General features: G+C 40.0%; 1 protein-coding gene across 1 annotated transcript in view; it reads right to left on the bottom strand.

Moving 5' to 3' along the window:
• Nucleotides 1-1180: 1180 nt before the first annotated feature.
• The window catches only part of pcp4b (Purkinje cell protein 4b), a 44392-nt gene continuing 22569 nt past the window's right edge, over nucleotides 1181-23003 (bottom strand). Inside the window, exons 2-3 of the mRNA XM_013910780.1 lie at nucleotides 17744-17795; nucleotides 1181-1913 (exon numbers count right to left, since the gene is read on the bottom strand). Coding sequence (XP_013766234.1) covers nucleotides 1780-1913; nucleotides 17744-17795 — 186 coding nt within the window. The 3' untranslated portion in view covers nucleotides 1181-1779. The remainder of the gene's footprint in view (nucleotides 1914-17743; nucleotides 17796-23003) is intronic.

Here is a 23003-nt window from a genome sequence, read left to right on the forward strand (position 1 = left end):
GCCATTATACAGACTTTGATAACTCTGCTACCATATTACAGGTTCGGCAGGCGCTAATGTGCATTTAAGCTAAGTGCTAACATCAGTATGCTAAAACGGAAACAATGGTAAACTAGCAGATTTATATTCATCATTACTTTTCTGTTAGTACAATTTATTTAACTTACTTGTTTAGTGCTGAACTTCGACAGGGTCAAATACAGCTATTTACGCATGTACCACTATTGCTGTGCTAGCTGTTGCATTTTACGAACATTTGCTAATTGTTGAGCCTCTGACTGCCCGTACTAGAATCTACTAGATATGGCCATTTAACAGTTTAAACAAAATGGAATATCACATTTTTCTGATTGAACTAAAGTAGTTGATTAACCAGTCAAAATTCTGGCATCACTGTTCGTATTGTGATGGCGCTAGCATGGGAACAAAATTAAATCTTCTTTTAGAAAAGCATCAGTGATTGACAACTTGCTTGTTAGAGTTGTGTGTTTTGTGTGATGTGCTTTGGTCTTCATTCTTTTGAAACCAGACGTCAGGGTTTAACTTTTACAGTGTCTTTGCCAGAGTTGGTTTGTTTATTTATACAGACTAATGAGGGAAGGGCTAACCACATAATGTGCCGGTGTCGTATACTGTACTGCATAATGATGCGAGGCTTTGTGTCTTTTCTGTAATCAGTTTCAAAAGGAGTAAGGCTTGTTTGTGACAGCTCTGCAGCTGAAATCCTGGCCACTGGAATAATTTACACAGAACTATAAAAAAAATCAAATAATGAAGCAGCAGCCGGGCAGTTCAGACAGAAATCAGATGTCAGTTCCCCTACAAATGCAGTTTTTACACAAATCGCTACTGAAAACTCAATAAAAGCCAATTTTAAAATTGTATTATTATTATTTTTTACAATCCTTCACTTCACAACAAAATATCACTGTTGGAGTTTGACCTAAAATATATGACATTTAATGAGGTGTATGCTGTTGGGTGGTTGTAGGTTAGCAAATGCCTAAAGCTGAGAGCAGCTCAGTGGGAATCAGTCACTCAGTTAGCCTGGCTTTACACAGAGAAGGTCATCAAGCTGAGAAGGGAATACATTAGGCCAAGCTTATTCAGAACAGTTTCTATTCGCAGACAGAGTAAAAGTCCCTACGCATACTGCAACAATTCAGCAGCCACATTTCAGCACAGTTTCCACACAGAGTTTTTATTTATTCAATTTACATTGATACACATTTTGATAGTACCATGCAGGTAAGAAATAAAAATGCCTCTGGATGAAATATTATGCTCGGAATGAAAAAGCTCCAGGCAGGGTTTCCTTAAAACAGCCTTCACTCTAACATTAGCTTTTAGTCCACCCACACTAAGAATACAGGTGCTTTTAGGGAAACACGGTCTAAAGCAGTACAGAAAGGGATGGTGAGGGGAAATATAAGTACAAAAACATATTCTAACACAAACACCAGCTAGACTTTATGATATACGGGACATTTATGGCAGGACAGAAACCATATTGTTATTACTCTATTACTTAGTTATTGATACAGTAGTCGAATATTAAATAATAGCATTTATAATTATAGGGTAAGGAAACTTCACAGACATGTTATATGATTAACAGGCTATTGCATTCCACCCCCCACCCCACCCCCAGCCCCATCGCAACCCTTTGAGTTCCAACTGGTATGAATTTGTTTTACATGCAAATGTCACACCGTCGTCGCTGTGCCGTCACTTCCGCCCGCCGTCCCTGCACACAGTGACAGAGCAACATGGTGATCACTAGGACTTTTCATCGCACTTCTTCTTCTTCTGGAACTTTCTGAACTGGGACTGGATGGTGACGGCTGCCTTTTCAGTCTCTGGGTCGTCCAAGTCGATGTCAAAGTCCTCTGGCACATCCGTTTTGGATGCATCTGGAAAGGAAAATGAAAAGGTGTTTGAATCTTTCATCAGTGTGGACAAAGTTGGAGTTTATCCCACGGTCAGGTAAGGCCTCTGCTCTGAAAAGCGATTTTAGATTAGCAACCTTAAGGACAGAGGTCAAGTTGTATTTTTCCACTTATTGACATCTCCGCGGGACCGTTTTTGGATCAACATTTAGAATTTAAAAAGTTGTTTTTTGAAGCCTCATCAGCATATCCCGATAACAAGGCAGTGCTTACTGTAGAGAGATCACTGCTTCTGTTAGTTTGCATGACTTAATGGTCATATAAGGTCTTTCAAGACATCTGCTATATATGATCAGCACTGTGTGGACATGAGTAAAGTTTAGGCTTTTGTTAGCAGTTCGGCCTTCATTTGGGCTCATAGGTACAGATCAACAGAGCATTACCAAGGTGAAAAGGCATGCACACAGGTGCTGATTTCCAAAGCTGTGGTCTTTTCCGTAACCTGAAGTAGTAATGTGTAGACAACTAGTCTAGTGTGAACGTTGGCAGGACATAGCTGGCTTGATCTCATAATCTGTCAACATCAGCTTATGTAATACTGCTGTAACTAACTACTACATTATTACCTGAGTACTCAGTAGTTACAGATCAGACCACATCTTTTGGCACAGCCGAAAAGTTTGACTGAAAACATTTGACAGTGTAGCTGTTACAGATACTTAAAGATGCTTTTTTTGGTATTTCCTGCTACTGTTAAAAGACTTTTGCAATGATGACACTCACATGCACAGATAATATGTAGCATACACAGAAACACACAGAGTTCTGTCACAACATCATATGATATGGATAAATAATAGTGGAGCAGGGCTTCTGTGAGGGAATCGGGCAGAGTGCAAGAAATAAATTGACGACCAGTTCTTAATCTATCTGGAGCTCAGCCAACACTGGCAAAAAGGCCACGACTGTAATCCCAGTGAAAGCGGATCATATATATGCACACTACCAGTCAAAAGTTTGGGCACACCTTCTCATTTAATGTTTTTTCTTTATTTTTGCTACATTGTAGGTACATACTGAAGACATCAAATATATGAAGCTAGATATATGGAATTATGTAGCAAAGAAAACAATAATTCTAAATATGTCTTATATTATATAAATCTCAGAAGAGATGAGCCAAGAAACACAAGGAATGGACATTAGACCAGTAGAAATCTGTGCGTTGGTCTGATTAGTCCAAATTTGAGATCTTTGGTTCCACCCACCGTTTGTTTGTGCGACGCAGAAAAGGTGAACAGATGATCTCTACATGCATGGAAGCTCAATGAGAGAAAGGCAAGAGTGTGCAAAACAGTAATCAAAGAAAAAGGGTGGCTGCTTCGAAGAATCTAAAATATAAACATGTTGTGAGTTATTCCACGCTTTTTTTGCTTACTACAGAATTCATGTGTTCATTCATCTACAATGTAAATAGTCATGAAAATAAAGAAAAACTATTAAAGAAAATGTGTGACAAACCTTTGACTGGTAGAGTATATATATACCAAAATCAAATCAGTGTTAGGTTATCATTTTAAATTTCTACACAGTGGAAAATACAAAGCATTTGAATGTCATTCCAAAAAACGTTTAGTTATATCTAACTGCATAATTTTAGGGTAATATGTAGTATGTATTTTAACTAGGTTTTAAAAACCTGATTGTTATTGTTATTATTGTCCTTAATATGGTCAACAAGCATTTGTGCATTTTCATTACCTGACAAACGGTTAGAAACATGAATAAATAGCCGATCGAGGAGTAAATGAGCAGATGAAAATAGCTGTGGTGTTACAGAGAAGAGTTTTGGTGATTAAAATGATTTCCTCCCTGTAGGTTATATGAAGGGAGGCTATCAGAAGATTTTTCTCAAGCAGCATTCACTGTGGCTCCAACATATATCAACAACAACAACTTTTGCCACCAAGAATAACAGTCTAGAAGAAAGTAAAAGTCTCTCAGGCCTCCTGAAAATAATAATCATAGCATTGTTTTTGCCATGTAAAGAATAACTGTATACAATTTTTACCATTTTGCATCTGTGATGATTAACGATCCTCAAACACAACCACGAGTTAGGTGGTTTTAGCCATTTTATTTTTCTGAGCAACTAATGAGTCACCAGCAGAGCTCCACATGAAGTCTAATGCATTTTGCTGCCTTACAAAACTTCTGCAAAACATTGATTGTCTCCAGTTTGATCAGCAGAGAAACACACGACAGAAGAGCAGAGGAGCGACTCGTGTATTGACCGTGCAGCTAATCCTTGGGTTCCCTTGAGGTTGAACTTGAGTACCTCTCTCTTGCTGCTCAAGGAGAAAACACTAACCTCTATATCAAGTCGCACTTTGAATCCAGCATTAATTGATATTGAATTTTCCAACGCTCTGATGCCTGCTGTTTTCATCCCAGCGGCATTACCTATTGAGCTGTGCCCTCTGCCGTGTCAACATGTTCGTAATCTTTGCAGTACGAATGGATGAGATCTGTACTGTCTGTCTACAGAGGAAGGTGAAAGGATGGATCTGATCTGATGCTGCCTTCAAGTGCTTGAAGGGATCATGTCAAGCTCAGCTAAGTTATAAAAAAAATCAAGTCCAGCTTGTTTGAGTCAGAAATGCATCCATCAAAGAGCTGACCTTTTTATAATACATTAAAATCTCTTTGTCCTGGTTGAATGCGGTCAGTTTATGTTGCAAAAACTGCTAAAAGATTTGATTAAGAATCCAAGTGGCATCGAAGGTTCTACTCCTTTAAAGCTACAGACAAACATAGAATCGTATTCATACATATCACATTAAGACCTCTGCAAACTGAACCCAGAAAAACAATTTCACTAGTGACAGGTGATTTGCAAGGGGCTCACTGAGTGATCTGTAGGCCTGCATGACCGTGGCTTTAGCAATCTTTTTTTTCAGCGACTGGCATCAACCACATTTCAGGGAATATTCATTTTAACCTCACAGCAGTTGTCGTTGGATGGCCGTGTATTAGGCAACGTTCACACACAACACGTTCTGTTTACGGAAGTAAAAATGGCGGCTACAGAGCTATTGGGTGTTGTTGCAATTTCTGCACAATCGTAACCGACAGAATTTTGACAAATTAATTAGAGAAAGAAGGACACTGAGAAAAAAGAGAGCCCGTGCTTTAACAGTGGCCGCCATGCTTTCTCGTTTGTCTTCTCCGGCGCTGATAATTGGCTTCTGTCTTGCGTCAGTGAAGTAAAAGAGGGATTTAAACAGCAGTCGCTTTCTACAACATCAGATATGTATCGGATTTAGTACCAGAAGTGACCAAGGTCGGATTGGAAAATATCTGATTTGTGCTGTTCAAACTGTCATACCATGATCGGATATGGGTCACATAGGGTCACAAAAGTCAGATTTGATGCGCTTTCGCCTGCGGTGTGAACGTAGGAAAACGTGTATTTTGGACAAAAATGGGCAAAATTAACGCTGTAACCAAAACTGGCTTTTCTCACTATACAGTGAATTATACTGTATATCGTACATGGACCAAGGAGCCTGCACCAGTGAGAGTAATTGGGACAGTTTCAATACTAGTGCAGAAGCACAGTAGACATAAAGTCAAACCTGTTTAGAAATGGATAAGTTACTATTCTAGTTTTCAATATCATGTCTCCAAAGATGCTATTTTGGTCAATTTAATCAACATTTGTCCAAGTATGTAGAAACTATACCACTCCTATCATTGTGAGTTGATAACTGCAGAGCAAGGAAACGTGAATGAAACAGTTGATGCCCATTGGCTAATGCAAGCACGATTTACAGTACTTTACTAACACTGTGCTACTTCGATCCTGCATGGATGTAGCTTCAATTTTAAAGGTCTGAAAAAAGAAGCGTGTTTGAAGGCCACCAGATGGTGACAGATGTGGTTGCATAAAAATGGCTTTCTGCCCCGACCTCTGTAAACACTGTTGAGTTTATGGTCTCAGTCATTCATTTTGGGCCATGTTGAATAAAAACTTCAGCCTATTTTTTAAAGTCTTGGTCATAACATGTTTCAAAATGGAGGATTTTCTGTGGTATGCTCATCGGCTAACGACTTATGCTTACTTTCATAGTGGGAAGTCAAAACAGGACTTCGGAAACTAATGGGTGACATAATGGTAGCGACATTTATCCTTTATGCTCTCTGTGGGCCTGAGGGGAAACTGCTATAGTGAATTAAGAGCAGTAATGAAAAAGTATTTAAAAGAAGATTTATGAACATTATTAACAAGGGAGGAAAAAAAACACGGCTTCCAAATTACTGAAAGCAAATGGGCTCACCTCTGTGTTCGCCGCTAGTCATGTCAGTCAGAGCCTCATGTCAGCTATGTTACCTAAGCACCTTCATTAGCAATGCCCTGACTCGCTGTTTGTGTTTTGTCGATCAGCCGTCACGCACGCTGCATGACTGACCCACTCATTCGCCCACTTTGTTTGGATGATTATAAAAAAAATTCATTTAAAAAAGAAAGAAAAGGTTAACTAATCTAAAAATAAACTAATAAATACATACAGTAAATAAGAGAATTAATACAAGGATAAATCAATACAGTACAGATAAAAATATAAACATGTCTTGTAATATCTACATTTAATACTTTGTGTGCTTTTATTGGGAACATTTCCTTCCTTCGTCCTCATATTGAGCTTCAACCTGTTAGAATTTGTGATTTTCTCAGACACATTCCCACGTTTCTAGTTTCCTCTGTCAACACGAGCAGCTGAATTCTTTGGTTTGTTCACCCTCAGACTTTCTTATCTTTTTCAAATCACTCGACTCTCATCCACCCATCCCACCCATTCATGAGCTCTGCCTGTCTGCCATGCATATGTCCCCCAGTTTGTCCACTGTCATTGTGTTTCATTTGCTTCTTGTACACGACTGCTTCAATCTCTGTTATTCTCACTTCTAAAACTAAATAGAGAATAAAACCCACTAAAATGGCATTACCATGGCAACATTTAGTTTCTCTCTGCAATCAACAACTGCAAACCGGAGTTTTGCACAGACCCAACACGTCGTCGTCATCCCGATGAATAAGCATTCATCGGGATGACGACGACGTGTTGGGTCTGTGCAAAACTCCGGTCTTTAGGATGGATTTTCTTCTGTTTTATAAGACAGGAAGCCATGGCTGAATGTGACAGTGACAGATCATTCTCCTCACTTTGTGGATTCATCTCCTGCTCACGACACACATTACAGATCATCAAACCCATTACCCCTGTAATACAGTGGGGCAAAAAAGTATTTAGTCAGCCACCGATTGTGCAAGTTCCCCCACCTAAAATGATGACAGAGGTCAGTAATTTGCACCAGAGGTACACTTCAACTGTGAGAGACAGAATGTGAAAAAAAAATCCATGAATCCACATGGTAGGATTTGTAAAGAATTTATTCGTAAATCAGGGTGGAAAATAAGTATTTGGTCACCTCAAACAAGGAAAATCTCTGGCTCTCACAGACCTGTAACGTCTTCTGTAAGAAGCTTTTCTGTCCCCCACTCGTTACCTGTATGAATGGCACCTGTTTGAACTCATCATCTGTATAAAAGACACCTGTCCACAGCCTCAAACAGTCAGACTCCAAACTCCGCCATGGCCAAGACCAAAGAGCTTTCGAAGGACACCAGGAAAAGTATTGTAGACCTGCACCAGACTGGGAAGAGTGAATCTACAATAGGCAAGCAGCTTGGTGTGAAAAAATCAACTGTGGGAGCAATCATCAGAAAATGGAAGACATACAAGACCACTGATAATCTCCCTCGATCTGGGGCTCCACGCAAGATCTCATCCCGTGGGGTCAAAATGATCATGAGAACGGTGAGCAAAGATCCCAGAACCACACGGGGGGACCTGGTGAATGACCTGCAGAGAGCTGGGACCAAAGTAACAAAGGTCACCATCAGTAACACACTACAACGGCAGGGAATCAAATCCCGCAGTGCCAGACGTGTTCCGCTGCTGAAGCCAGTGCATGTCCAGGCCCGTCTGAAGTTTGCCAGAGAGCACATGGATGATACAGCAGAGGATTGGGAGAATGTCATGTGGTCAGATGAAACCAAAGTAGAACTTTTTGGTATAAACTCAACTCGTCGTGTTTGGAGGAAGAAGAATACTGAGTTGCATCCCAAGAACACCATACCTACTGTGAAGCATGGGGGTGGAAACATCATGCTATGGGGCTGTTTTTCTGCCAAGGGGACAGGACGACTGATCCGTGTTAAGGACAGAATGAATGGGGCCATGTATCGTGAGATTTTGAGCCAAAACCTCCTTCCATCAGTGAGAACTTTGAAGATGAAACGAGGCTGGGTCTTCCAACATGACAATGATCCAAAACACACCGCCCGGGCAACAAAGGAGTGGCTCCGTAAGAAGCATTTGAAAGTCCTGGAGTGGCCTAGCCAGTCTCCAGACCTCAACCCCATAGAAAATCTGTGGCGGGAGTTGAAAGTCCGTGTTGCTCGGCGACAGCCCCAAAACATCACTGCTCTCGAGAAGATCTGCATGGAGGAATGGGCCAAAATACCAGCTACTGTGTGTGCAAACCTGGTAAAGACCTATAGTAAACGTTTGACCTCTGTTATTGCCAACAAAGGTTATGTTACAAAGTATTGAGTTGTATTTTTGTTATTGACCAAATACTTATTTTCCACCCTGATTTACGAATAAATTCTTTACAAATCCTACCATGTGGATTCATGGATTTTTTTTCACATTCTGTCTCTCACAGTTGAAGTGTACCTCTGGTGCAAATTACTGACCTCTGTCATCATTTTAGGTGGGGGAACTTGCACAATTGGTGGCTGACTAAATACTTTTTTGCCCCACTGTATCTGCTGTCGGGATGCCGCACCCGCTCGTCTGGTTTTGTACTTTCAGCAAGTAAAAGAATAAATAAACAAGTCCATGGTGCTGTTGTGTGGTATCTGCTGAAATTTAGGCCTAATTGCTATGAGGTCTGAAGCTAAGGTGATTTAGTTTAAATGGAATAGATTCATAAGAGTCATGATAAGACCCTCCTTGGTTGGCTTTCTTTCAGAATGCCTTTTAAAAGCCGCTTTGAAGCCCACTGAAAGTTGGGACATCTTATTGATTTCACTGCTTAAAACCAGTTGAGCCATGAGAGGGATTTGTGTGAGCCGGGGACGAGAGACATGAAAGAAGGCTTACAGACCTTGAGACAAAAGAAAGTGATTGTTGAAAGTAAAGTAGAACTTATTAAGTTTTCGCACAGCATGTGGACGGCTATTTTAGCCCACGTTACTGCAGCAAGTTATTACATCTGTGAGTAAAATGGTCTGTGCTGCATACTTTACGCATATTGTTGCTGTTGTTGCTAGCAGCATGCCACAAAGACACATAATTTGTTCCTATTTCTTTAATTGAACCTACAACGTGCAGTGTGTTCTTACAAAGTCTGAGTAAACTAGACAAAAAGGATAAAAGAGGAACTGGCTTAAAATAGACTACAGCAGAAGACCAGTATCTGCAAGTAATGTCCTTAAGAAATAGGAAAAATAATAATAATCCAATACAGGACCCGAGAGACGCATCTTTCCCTTCAGTTGATTTAACTCCTTCTCACTAAACCCCCATCCGAAATCTTCTCAGTGAACAGGTGGCTGCAAAGAAGCCATTCTTAAGGAGGTGAAACAAGGAGAAAAAAAGATGAGCTAAATTACACAAGAGCTGGACTGAAAGACACTGTCAGGTCTGATGGAGTGATAGTTCCAAAATCGAATGTTCTGGACAAAATCATCTTCAGTATGTACGGAGGAGGTCAGGAGACAGGTGAGTATCTACAGCCATCTGCACAACACTGTGGCTGTTCTGTCATGGTTTGGGGATCAATTTCAACCAGTGGTGTTGGAGATCCCTTTAAATCTGATGGAAATATGAACACAGAAAAGTACCTCAACATTACTGGAGCAGTGTGGGATCGTCTTGACAGCGAACAGAATAAAAGGCAGCCAGCATCCAATAAAGAGCTTTGAATGTCCTTCAAGAAGCCAGAGAACTATTCCTGAAGACGACTTAGAGGAATGATAAGAAAGCTTGACTCGGGCTTGATTCAGGCTGTGTTGCTGAAAGTGAAGGTTTTTGTGTCAAACATTGACTTTCAATCTCATTAGAATTGTAGAAATTTTATTTCCATGTGTTACAAAATCACTGCATCTATTTCTCAAATGCCACAAAATAGAAAAATGCAACACATTTTTCCACCAACTTAGTGAAGAAAAACCATCTAATTCTTTTGCTTCTAAATTCTTCACTTTGGGTCTTATTCTCAGAAAGCAGTGTGCAACACACCAGGAATTATAACTGGCAGGAATATGCAGTGAATACCAGGGGTGACAATGAAACACCCGACAGCCCCTTCACAGGTGTTACACAGCTGTAAAAAAAGGGTTACAAAATAGTAAAATGCTGCTTCTGGTGCTGAAAGGATGAGATTTGTATTTACTTTTTGTTTGCGTTCTTGTTAACTATTGTGGGTCTGTAGCTTACAATATAAAGCATTGTTGGGATTCTGCTATGTTGGCATCACCAACAGTAGATGTCACAGTGAATGGAGGTTTATTTGTCAAGTATGTAACTTGAATCAGTGACACTTACAGCATATAAGATCATAAATTGAGCTTAAGAGTCTAAAGTGTGGCCTGGACTGTATCATTATACAATGCTATCAGTAATATTGATCAGGTGACACAAGGGGAGGCACACTCTGGCGTCTGATTTGCATAGCAAGAGATAAGACGCAGTAAAGAGACACCTTATCCAAATGGACCCAGTAGTGCAATTGTCACATATACACCTGTGAAGCTTAAAGTAGACTGTGAATCCTTGAGATAGACAAGAAGCAAGAAATGTCCTCCAGCTATCAGAACAAGCCAGTCAGAATTTTTAAACGTTTTTGGCATTTTTTACCATGGCACCTCTAAATTTTACATAAAACAAATAACAGAGTTGCTGAAAGATCTGGACTTGAAAGCATTTTGTTTAACTATGACATATGGTGCACACAAACAGAACCTCCCAAGAGGTTTTAGCCTCCCAAAGAACAAAGCGCGATAGAAATAATATAACCATTTTTTTAAGTCGATTTTCATTTGTGTGAACATACAAAATATTTTTCACATTTTTTGTCTATTAAATTTCAAAAGATACCTAAAAAAAGACTCCTTAAGAAAGGAAAATGCATGTTAAGTAAGGTAACACACACTGTTCCCAGATCAGTTGTGCTCAATTGCAGTCACCCTACAAAGACTCATTTGGAGCCATGAAAAATCCTCATACAGTATGTACTGTGTGCATATATATTTATGTGGGTAGAAATGTGTGTGTACAGTTTAAAGCCAGCGTGAAAGTCAAGGAAACATCGTCAACCCCTGAGGCCATGAGACACTAGAGAGGCGCAGAAAACCGCGAGAGAGACGATCGATATGCGCATAAACGTGGAGGACCATGTCAGCATCGATTGGTACGGTTTTCCCCTTTATGTCTACTTTTTATTTTAATGTTTTTTCTCTTGCTTTGGCAAGGAAGCATCTGTGTAACCTACTTGGACATGGCATCAGATTTGAAAGAGGAAGCCAGAAAACATGGTGCATTCAAAGGCCTGAAGAAGAAATACTGTTTGTGTTTTCAGCTCCTGAAACAGAGATGCAGTGTGCATTCAATAACGTTATCCAACAGAATAGGAAGAATTCGTTATGGTTATAATTTAGTACAGTAAAGCTAATTAAAAAGGGTGTAGAAAATGGGTCATCTTCACTTTGAGGGCTTGTCACAAGCTAATTATACAAGGATGACTTTGATCTCTAAGGTGAGCCCGCTTGAAATTACGCCTGTGCCTGTTTGAAACGAGGGGGAGGGGCCGTTGGTGGAGCAGTTCCACATTGTTCTTTAACATTACTTTGCAAGCTTAACATTTACATGAGGTAACTGAGCTGTTTTCATGTGTCATGTCCCACATGAATAAGCAGATAACAGGGGGCACTTCCCATATGACAGCATCACTGTGCCCCATCCTTAACTGCTACTGTCAGTGTGGTTTCTCTTCATGAAGTATCATGTAAAGCTGTGGTACTAACAGCTGTTTCAGTGGCAGAGACAGTCTGTGTCGTACTTGGGCTCATAAGGTCACTGAAGAAATGAAACATATGGTACAAACACATGACATCTGGACTCCAACCACGTCTGCCAATGTCACAGAAGCCCACTAAAAGGTTCTGAATAGTACACTGACTTCAATATACACCGTCACCTGTTCAACTACTCATTAATACAGATATTGAATCAGCCAATCACATGGCAGCAGCTCAATAAATTTAGATATGTAGACATCGTCAAAACGACCATCTGTAGGGTTTATAGAGATCGGACCAAAAAAACTGTTAATTTCCTTGAAGAATAATTTTCAACAAGAATTTTTTTTCTGATTACAACAACACTGTAACTAAATAAAAAGGACTAAAACTAACTAAGTTGCGTAGATGCGAGTTGAGTTGGGAAGTGATTTTTTTTCTCCCTGTTTGCCATGAAAACATAAAAAAATGTCAACGCTAGGATAGATTTCTGAAATCTGAAAGACTTAAATAACTATTTAAAATGCAAGTCACTACAGTCAACCTGTTGTGGACGAAGCATAAATGAAGCTGTGTTGGATGAAAGAATGAAAACAGAGGCCTTTCACCCAGGACAATGAGGTTTGTGCGTAGTGAAAAAAACAATAGTAATATTAATTTTTACTGTTAATAGTTTAATGTTTTCAGTTTAACTGCCTGGTTGTGTTCAGGTATTGTATAGCTGAATAAAGGCTGGGGTTAAAATACGCCCTTTCAAAAACATTAATCGTGTATTCAAGCCCTGAAAGCACAACTCTCCTACATGTGACATTATAAAAATGTGCCTGGCTGTGCTCTTCACCTAGCTGCTATTACAATTTGAGCATAATGCACACCAATCTCATGTTTCTTTTGTAAGGTTTTCATTGTCTGAATCATTCAATCGCACACATTCACAGTTGCTTTGACTCTACTCTCTTTCAAGCACTGTTAATGTCAATATAATGCATGAATTTCTCAAATTAAATGCCTACAGGGAAGCTAACTGAAAAACTTTAAAGTGAAAAGTTTTGTATTTTACACATTTAAGTTTAGTCATTTTAGCTAAACAGGCTGAATTATTCTGTAAATGAGGTGAACCTTGAAAAGAAATTTAATTACAGATTAGTTTACACATCAAACTCTAAAAGCCTCAAATGAAGGTCCAGGTTCCTCTGCGGTTAGGTAAACAAACCTTACGATGGTTTTACACTAAAGTAGTAAAATTAGCAAAATTTCATCATGTTGCATCATGAAAATAAATAATATTCCAGCTATAAATTTAACAAATAGCAGATAGGACACCCTGCAAATGACCTCTTCTGATCAACATCATTTGCAGTTACTTCTGTTTTATCTATGTCAGGCTTTGCACATTATTATCACTCTGCAGACTTTTTTTGTACGTTTAAAACAATAAGAGCTGTGTCACTTTCTGAATCACTTTCTTTTAATAAGAGTGAAATTTATGAGCACCAGCAGCCAGCACTCTCTAACTCTTTATGCAGAAAAGCAGAAAAAAGATTCATTTGTATCCACTTGATAAACATTCAATCTGGCGTCCTTATCTTTGCAGTAAACACTTGCATCCTCCACCCGCTGGTATCAGGGAAACAGCCCCTTCTGCATCTCTGAGGTGCATCACAGCTGCATGTACTTAAATGTACCCAGTTCAAAATGAGTTCCAGTGCATATGAATACATCTGTTTGTGGCTGTCCTTGAGCCTGTGAGAGGTTGCCTCTAAAGACTGTGCTGTGGGCGAGTCAATAGCAGCGTTACTCCCCCTCCCCACCCCCTTCACCCACTCTCTCTCTCTCCCCCCACATCTCTGTGTATTAAGAAACACACTTCAGACACGCTGGGAAAGCAGTTTTTACAGGCTTCAAATTAATTTTCAAGGTCAGACAACAAAGGCGCATTCTGTGTTTGTGTATGTGTACTGCAGGCCGTGTAGTTTCCTTCACTTTCTCTTTTCATTAAGTGAGTGAAATGCTAGAGCTGAATTTTAAAGGCAGTGAAAAATTAGTCTCCTGCATCACAGTGTTTACCCTGCTCGAGATAATCCCGTTAATTGCTGTTGGTGAATAATGTAGCTGAAACAGCAGCTCGGTTTAATTGGAGCGACTTTTTGTTTCATTTTAGACGGGGTCAGCTGCTGCGTGAACTTGGTTCCAAGCTTCTCTCAATCGCAAATGAGGATGCACTTTTCAAACGCACTTTCCAGGCAGATTACTCCCTTAAGTATTTCTAACTCTTTCAGGTGGATAATATAAGAAATTGAAACATTGGAACAAAAGATTTGCTTTGATTCTATTGTAGAAAAAAGACTTATTCCCTTCTTTATTGTATCTTTGTACCTTTATTTTTTAACACTTTCTGTCACTTCCACAGAATGTGTTTCTAAGGTTGTTGTTTACCTCTGAATACATATAGTTAGAAAGGCAATCTTCATCCCCAACTGGTCGTGGCAGATAGCTGCCCCTCCCTGAGCCTGGTTCTGCTGGAGGTTTCTTCCTGTTAAAAAGGTTGTTTTCCTTCCCCCAGTCACCAACTGCTTGCTCATTGGGCATCAGGTAATTGTTGAAGTTGTATTACCTTACAATATAAAGTGCCTTGAGGCGACTGCTGTTGTGATTTGATCCAATAGAAATAAAACTGAATTGAAGTTGCTTTATGTAACTTTATCTATACAATACATCATTATCTTTGCAAAAAAAAACCCTCACCATCACACTCATCAACTAATTGCACATAAACTGTAATATTTTCTGACAATACTGCCTGTGTGTAATGCAACAAACGTCGGTGTGTGTTTGCATCTTAGGTTTTTGGGCCATTCCTTTCAGTTTTAGAGGTTTGGGAATTATTTTTGGTCTAATGAAATGTTTTCGGTTTTAGTCCTATGGTATTCTGTGTTTCGAGTTTAAGGTTATTTCCGTTGTATTATATTCTTATTTCTGGAACTGCATCTGTCTCCTCTTTTGTCACCTGCCCCTTGTCTTGTCTCTTTGAGTAGTCAGCCTTTGTCACTGTATTTGGTTAACTTTGGTCCGTCTAGTTCATAGGTTCTTGTCTAGGTCATAGTGTGCATGTGTTTATCTTCTTATTCTATTCTGTGATCCCTGTTATGTCTCGCTCTCTGGTCTCTCTGTTAGTTGTCTCAGGTGAGTCATCTTTCAGTCACGTTTGTGTTCTGTTCCTGTTTCTAGTGTCTGTTTCTGAGTTTGTTATGTTTCCTGTTTTATTTTGATAGTCCTTTGTCTCATGTGCATTGAGTTCCTGTCTTCCGTGATTCCCTCCTGTGTATTTATTGTCCGAGTCTCCCTCTGGTCTTTGTCGTTGTCATACTTTACCCCATGTGTGCGTGTTCAGTTTTGTAACTTGCAAGTGCTTGATTCCTGGTTAGTCTGAGTTTCTGCATAGAGTACTTCGCTCCCCAAGCTCTGGCAATAAATGCTGTTCAAAGTTCGGTCGTGTCTCCAGATCTTCAATTGGGTCTGCACTCTGCCAGCCACATATTGGCCACATTTTTGGCACCTTTGGGTTTTGTGTTTCTGAATTTTGTTGTTTGAATTTCTGTGATTTTGGAGTCTGATTCCTGTATGATTGTGAGTCTTAGTTTGAGTCTACAATTCATTTTTATCCATTCAGTTCAGTTCAGTTTGTAATTCCAACAAACATTTCATGGTTGTATAATGGTCAACTGGCCGTCTGTTTGGTTTGTTTTTTTTACATGTATGAACAATGGCTCCAAATTTAACCACTGCAGTGACGTCGGTTTCAGGTACTTCTTCAGGTTGCTTGGACATCCTTATTAGACTTTCTACCAACAGAAAGCTTAAGAATTGTTTCCTACTTACTATAGATTAGAATGAAAAAACAAAACATTTTCTAGTTTGCGTCAGTGGTGACGCAAACTCATTATCGCACGCTTCCAGCCCTGTTTTCTTTCCTATTGAGGTGTTTATACACACAAGGAGCTGCACCCCTGGGTTTATGATGCTGACATCAGGGACAGAGCGGTGATGCTTCTAACAGTCGAATGTGTTACCATCTTCATTCAACAAATGAGGCCCAATTTACATGTGCACAAATGTAAATGACTTAAAAGTAGAGAAGGTGTGTGGCCATCTATTAGCAACTAACCAGATTGGTTCTCTAGGAAAGACAAAGAAAGTGTAGAAATACATGGAACCATCAACAGTCATCTCTCTTTTGTTCGAGTTTTCAGACATACCACGACTGCTTTGTCTGCTTTGCTTTGTTTGGCATCAGGTTTTTAACTATGTTTCCTGTGATGTTTTGATTTTTATGAGTTGCAGTTTTAGCTCCACAAGTGTTTTCTCTCTGTCAGCCTGTTCTCCTCTCTCTGTCACGGCTACTGTTTAGCATTCGTCTATTTCCTGTTTTACTTTGAACTTTCTTTAATGCCTTGTGTTTGTTGTACTTCGTGCTTTGTGATTACATACAAAACTGCTCCACTGTGTACTAGTTACACATTCGCCTAACAAGCAAAAGATCCCCGGGTGGAGACACAAATCCCCTGGGGGTTGCACCAGGAAATGCATCTAGCGTTAAAAATCTGGGAGCAACCGACAGTAGCCTTTTACAGAGCAGCTGTTGCTGCACAGAACACGTCACGTCTTCACGAATTTCTATGGTTTGAAAATATAGCTCCAAGTGATTTATTTTTTGTGAGTTCAGGACTTCTGAGTGTGGCATGCCTAATTAAAGCAGTCACTACTTCATTTTTTAAAAAAAAAAAGTTTTTACATGACTAATATATCTGATTTGTGACATACAGGTGTCAGTGTAACAGCGGTGCTGTTGAGTTTCAATGCAGTTTCCCACAAATAAAGGGAATAAGATCCGAGATTCACTGTTTTATCTCATAAAAATAGCGCAGCCTACTTGGTCCCATCTCAATCCGTGATGCGCTGCTGAGTCAGGGCATCAAATCAGCGCCATGATTTAGAGAAGGTGAAAGCTGGGAGGATATTAGTTCTCTCGTTGAAGCCTTTATTTGCTCTGCTGTGATGGGTTTAATGACAGAAAGCTCAACAATAAACATGATTTGTAACGTGCTCGGTGCACAGAGCTGTGCTTTATTTCCCCCAGGACTGAACTCATACAGGCCGTCTGTCTCTGCTCAGGGAGGCAATCATCAGAGAAGTGTGTTTACAGACACTGGTGGTCATCTCACTTTTGTCTCCTGGTTTTTAGGGTGTTTTTTTCCAGCTGAATCAGGATATCAAAGTTGCAAACAAACCTCTTTGTCAAATAATGTAAAGCCATAAAGTATAAGCAATATAAACAAGGTGATCTTCTGTCAAGCAGGGGAAGAGATTATTATATTGTTCTGAATAATAAGGAATAATTTGATAAAAATCACATAATCTCTGACATTTATCAAATGTTCTCCATGTTATATATGATGACATCATTCCCTGAACTCTTGTAAGAACAGATCTGATGGAAAGCCTGAGGTGAATTTGTGTCTTTGTGCATGTCCTTCTCTCCTTGTTGCTGTCCATCTACTGTCATCTGTCTTCTAAAACCATCCTATACTGTAAACTCCAATCTCCTCTCCCCTAAACCAACAGTTTGTTTCCCCTAAAATAAATGTCCAAGTATATTCCAAAGGAAATAACAAACAAACATATCATTTTGTGACTTTTTTACCTTGTCCTCCAGAAGTCTTATTGTTGCCAGCAGCAGCTCCAGATGTTTGTCTCTGCAATACAAAAAACAAAATGTAAGAGTCAGTGGAGCGCAGATTTCTTCTCATTTTAATCCACCAGACTTTACTCAGACAGCATCCTGTCTTTGTATCCAAAAGGCCTGACTACGTGCCACTGGTCTGTGCTCTCATTGGTTATTAAGACCCAGTCTCATGATTGCTTCTGGAGGCTGCGCTGGCACACCTTCCCCATGACAGCCAGAGGGGGTCTTAAATGTGGCCACGTGGGCTGGGCAGTGCAGGCCCTGTGGACCAAGGAGCCCGTGACAGTAGAGACAGTTTACAGTAAGACAGGGACTGACACAGTACCCGAGGGGTTGCTCTTTACTATGACTTGTCACTGTGACACTACAGAGGTCACAATAGTAGCAACATGTTTTCTTTTCTCACTATTTATGAGATAATATAAGTATATCTTATACAGCCTCATGCAGCTGGATAAGTACTTAAACCTTAGTTTTAAATAAGGGCTTAAACGTCAATTAAATGAGGATGTGTACATTGTAGGTATAGTTTTATTGTATAATAAAGTCCAATTACATTATGTACCTTCATTCTAATACCACATTTCACATCAGTTTATAGTATTAAAAGTATATATTACACATTCATAGGATTTTCATAGCCTATTAAATAAAAAGGTGCACAGGTCCAAAACAACCTGTTTGCTAAATACACTTTAAATAAATAAAATCTAGATGTTACATAATACAGATAGCCAGGCTTAGCTGATATAGCATTATCATTATGCCCTTAAACACTAAAGCAGCGACATTTATCTAAATGCCATGTCTCATTATCCAACAGCCATTTATTTGCCACATCATATTAACTCTGTATTCCAAACACACTCGCTTTCCCCCATCAAACTGCAAATAAGCACTAATCTCTAGAGAAATAACACACACACACTCGCACACGCTCAGTTAATGTATGTAATACCCATTTCTGCCAACGCAACATGTGATTTTCTCAGCGTGTACATAAAGTGAGCCCAAACACCGGGGAGTTTGAAAAGTTTTGCCTCGTAATGAGATATCAGTCTGCTGGGAAAATAAATGTTCATCTTTTTTTTTAAATATCGGTCATAAAAACAAGTTTATGTAAGAAAAAAACAACTATATAGCTCTTGGTAGTAAAATGCCTTCATTTGTATGTTGAAGTGTTTGGGATCCAGACAGGTACTCTCAGCATTAGAGGCATGAAAAGGGTAAAACATTACAGAGACGTATAAGAGTGACACTTCATCACAGTGAGCAGATTAGGCAAAGCTATTCTTAGAACCATATTATAGCTTTTAATATGCAGCACAGCAAGGAAGAGAAGGCACATCATCATCATCATAAAGGAACCAAATAAAAGAAGTAAAGACGGATTAAGGAAAGGAAGGGAGGAGGATGGGCTGCAGCGAGGAGCAACATCTCAAGCCTTTTGCTTTTTCCTCTTGTTTTGGTGAGTAGCTGAGTGTCAAAAGCCAGCACACATTTTGATCAGTCGTTGTCCAATGAACAAAACTGTGACATCCTTGTAAAGCTGTGTGCGTTCATATTATTTAAAAAAAACATCACAAATCTTTTTGTGTCTTTATTTTGAAAAATAATAATCACCAACTTTAATGTTGGTGATTAGTCAAGCAAGCAAGATAATTCACTTCCACAGCCTATCAGCAGATGTCTATTTTTAAAAAATATATTTATATAATTTCTTAAGCTTCAGCTGGTCCAGAATTCAGTTGCTTGTATTGTCACTACAGTCCACTCACCACATCACTCCTGTTCTGCAACAGCTTCAATGGCTCCCACTTAAATTCCACATTAATTTCAAAATGTTTCTTTGGCCGTTCAAGCCATCCACAGCCTCGCCCCTCCATGTCTGTCTGACCTTCTCCAGGTTGCCACTTCCCCTCGCGCTCTTAGATCTTCTTCCTCCCTCCACTCGTCTCACAAGAATAGGGTTCAGAGCTTTCAGCTGGTCTCCTCCCTGGCTTTTGAACTCATAATCTTTAAATATTAAATATTATAAGATATAAAATATCATTTTGTATTTTTTTTAAATAGCAGGTTAGCTTAACTTCGCTTAAACCCTGGGCACTAAGCCTGTCAGAGAAATAAAGTTTTTCTCTGGAAGCATGAATATGATGTCACTGCACTTTTATTTACTTGTTTAAAAATATATTTTTGTCATTCAATTATTGACACGAAGAGCATTCCCTACAGTGTTCAAAATTAATGGAGCTAAAAGCAGATAGCATCAAATGATCCTCTTGTTTGCTGCTCCACCATATCAGCCCATGCTAATTAATTCAGTATTAGCTATCCCTATCCCCAGGCCTGTGTTTGGGCCCGCCTTGGTGGCCCATTTATCTTCAGAGCCACAACCGAAGGGTTCTGTGGAGAGAGAGCGTGCAAACACTCCTAACTCACTGTCACTTTAATAAAAATCATTATGCACAGAAAGTAGACACCCTGGAGGAAATGCTCACTAGCAAACTTTTAGTTTAAATTCCTGCTGCTAATAACTTTTTTTTGCAGTGCGATTTCCATCTGAAGCCACACACATGGTGCAAGGCTCGAAAGTCCCCCGTGCAATCACTGTGAGTCGATTTGAGCTCAGACATGTTTGTCTGCAGTCGAGTAAGTTTCTTGCAGGAAATCACTGCAGAAATTACAATGTCACTATAACATCAACAATATGCATTTTCATATTCATAACCAGGGTGTGAGCTGTGATCGTTTCTCCCTTATGTATCGAGGAGGAGGGGATAAAGAGAGGAGAGCAGGATCAATACCTTCCTTTGCAGTTAAGATGTAGTCTACAAACATTGGCACTGGGAAGATAAATGACCTCAATCCACTCTCTGACTGCCTCCTGTGGTCCGGGGGGGGGCTGAGACTTTCAGCCTTTGCAGTCAAATGTGTTCCTGGAGCCTGAAGTGGGAGTGACCAGAAACCAGATCATCCAACATGCATTATAACTGCTAATAGTTCAGAGGAAGATTCTGTCCTGTGATTGGTTAGCCGGTTGTTAGCTAAAGGAAGACTTTTTAAAAAACCTCAAAAACCATCAACGTGCAGACAGTTTGGGCTCTTTCACTCAGTGCAACTCTTATTACTAATACAAGTCAATAAATGCCTCAGAGATCAATGCAGTGATTATATCTTCAGAATGTGTTACAGATTAAATTTTACTTTTACATTACTTCATAGTTCCAGCTTTTTAAATATGCCAGTTTGCTACAATTCCTTTTACCAATCCTGATCATTTAAAAGCTTTGGCTGTATTCCCCAACTGGTTGGGTGAGGTTGCTGGCAGTCGCTGTGACATTGCTAGCAACCCCAATGCGAGCAGGTATGGTGATTGGTTGATGATCAACTGGTAACCTCTGGTTGCTAGGGAAAAGTGTGAATTCCATGACCGGTTGGCAAGTGGTTGCTGGAGGTTGCTGACAGTCCCTAGCTTTGAAAATGTTGTAAACAATGCTGCACAGTAAACCTCCTTGTGACTACTTTTATCACTAGCAGGTTTCCATGGTCACCAGTAGTTTCTGTGTTGTGTGCAACTGTGCAAACATGCAACGTAAAGTGAGGAACATATATTTTTACATTAAAACTTGGTTCTTTGGAAATGTGTTAGTTACAATAAGATACAAAATTTACCCTGAAGATAAAAAAATCTGTTTCCTACTTGCAACATGCTTTTTACAGTCTCACTTTGCAGCCAAGTCGGTATCTTCCATTAAGCTATCTGCTAGCCAAAGCAGGTTTTGATGATCTCTTGTGTCACCCAAGAATGCCCCTCTAACAGTGTTTGCGCAAATTAATTGTATTTCTATTTAAATAGTAAAGGTAGCCATTTAATATAAACCATCACCAACTACTGGATGCAGCCACAGAAAACAAAATAAAACATTTATAAATTGACTCCAAACGTTCTGCTTGTACAATGAACCAAAGAGCAAGTCATATTATATATCAGATAAATGTGTCAAATTAGTGAAGATGAGTAGAAAGCTACTGTCTGTAACAAAGTGGTCGTGCCACAAAAGTAATGTTTCTTTATCCCAATGCAGTTTAAACAGACAAGTTATGAAAAGAAACTGCTTCACATATAGACATTCAATGAGAGGAAACTACTACAGCTACGAGGCGTTAGCTAGTTTTGGGCAGTTTTCATGGTGGATTTGGATCATTTTAACACATCTTTCTATGGTACTCACCTGCTTTGGAGCAAATTTAATGTACTCGTTCAAAGGACCTCAGCTTTTGCCTCTTTTAGTACTGGGCTAACTTTTTATCACTGGAGCTAGCATCTTGGCTGTCTCCAGAGTTTAAGCTAAATACAGCTTGGTAGCAAGTTAGTCGCAAGACTAGCATAAAAGAGGACTGAAGATAAAGTAAAGTACAGAAAATGAAACAGGGCCTTCACTTGCATAGTGCTTATCATCAGGGCTTGACATTATTTACCCATGCTTAGCAGAGTTATTGATATGATATTGAATCGCACTGATTCAATATCATATCGCATCACATCCGCATCCACATTCAATCGCATCCACTCACACACTGAGCACCGACTCCCCACAGGGCTGTGCGCTGAGCCCCCTCCTGTATTCTCTCTACACCCACGACTGCAGTTCGACCCACAACAACACTCTCATCATAAAGTTTGCTGATGACACCACGGTAGTCGGACTCATCTCAAAGGGAGACGAGGCAGACTACAGCGAAGACGTTCTGAAGCTGGCAGCCTGGTGTTCAGAAAACAACCTGGCACTGAACACTAAGAAAACCAAAGAGCTCATTGTTGACTTCAGGAGACACAGCGCTGACTTGGCCCCCCTTTACATCAACGGGGAGTGTGTGGAGAGGGTCCACACCTTCCGGTTCCTTGGTGTCCTCATCTCTGCTGACATTTCCTGGACAGACAACATCTCAGCGGTCGTCAAGAAGGCCCAACAGCGGCTGCACTTCCTGAGAGTCCTCAGGAAGTACAAGCTGAACTCCAACCTGCTGCTGACCTTCTACTGCTCGTCCATTGAGAGCCTGCTAACCTACTGCATCACGGTATGGTACGCAGCTGCACCAAGGCAGATAGAGTGAGGCTTCAGAGTGTAGTCAAGGCAGCACAAAAGATCATCGGCTGCCCTCTCCCCTCCCTGATGGACATTTATTCCTCCCGCTGCCTCAGCAGAGCAGCAAACAT

The sequence above is a fragment of the Pundamilia nyererei genome, unplaced genomic scaffold, assembly GCF_000239375.1.
Source record: "Pundamilia nyererei isolate P.nyererei 1_Seehausen unplaced genomic scaffold, PunNye1.0 scaffold00003, whole genome shotgun sequence".
Classification (NCBI taxonomy): Eukaryota; Metazoa; Chordata; class Actinopteri; order Cichliformes; family Cichlidae; genus Pundamilia; species Pundamilia nyererei.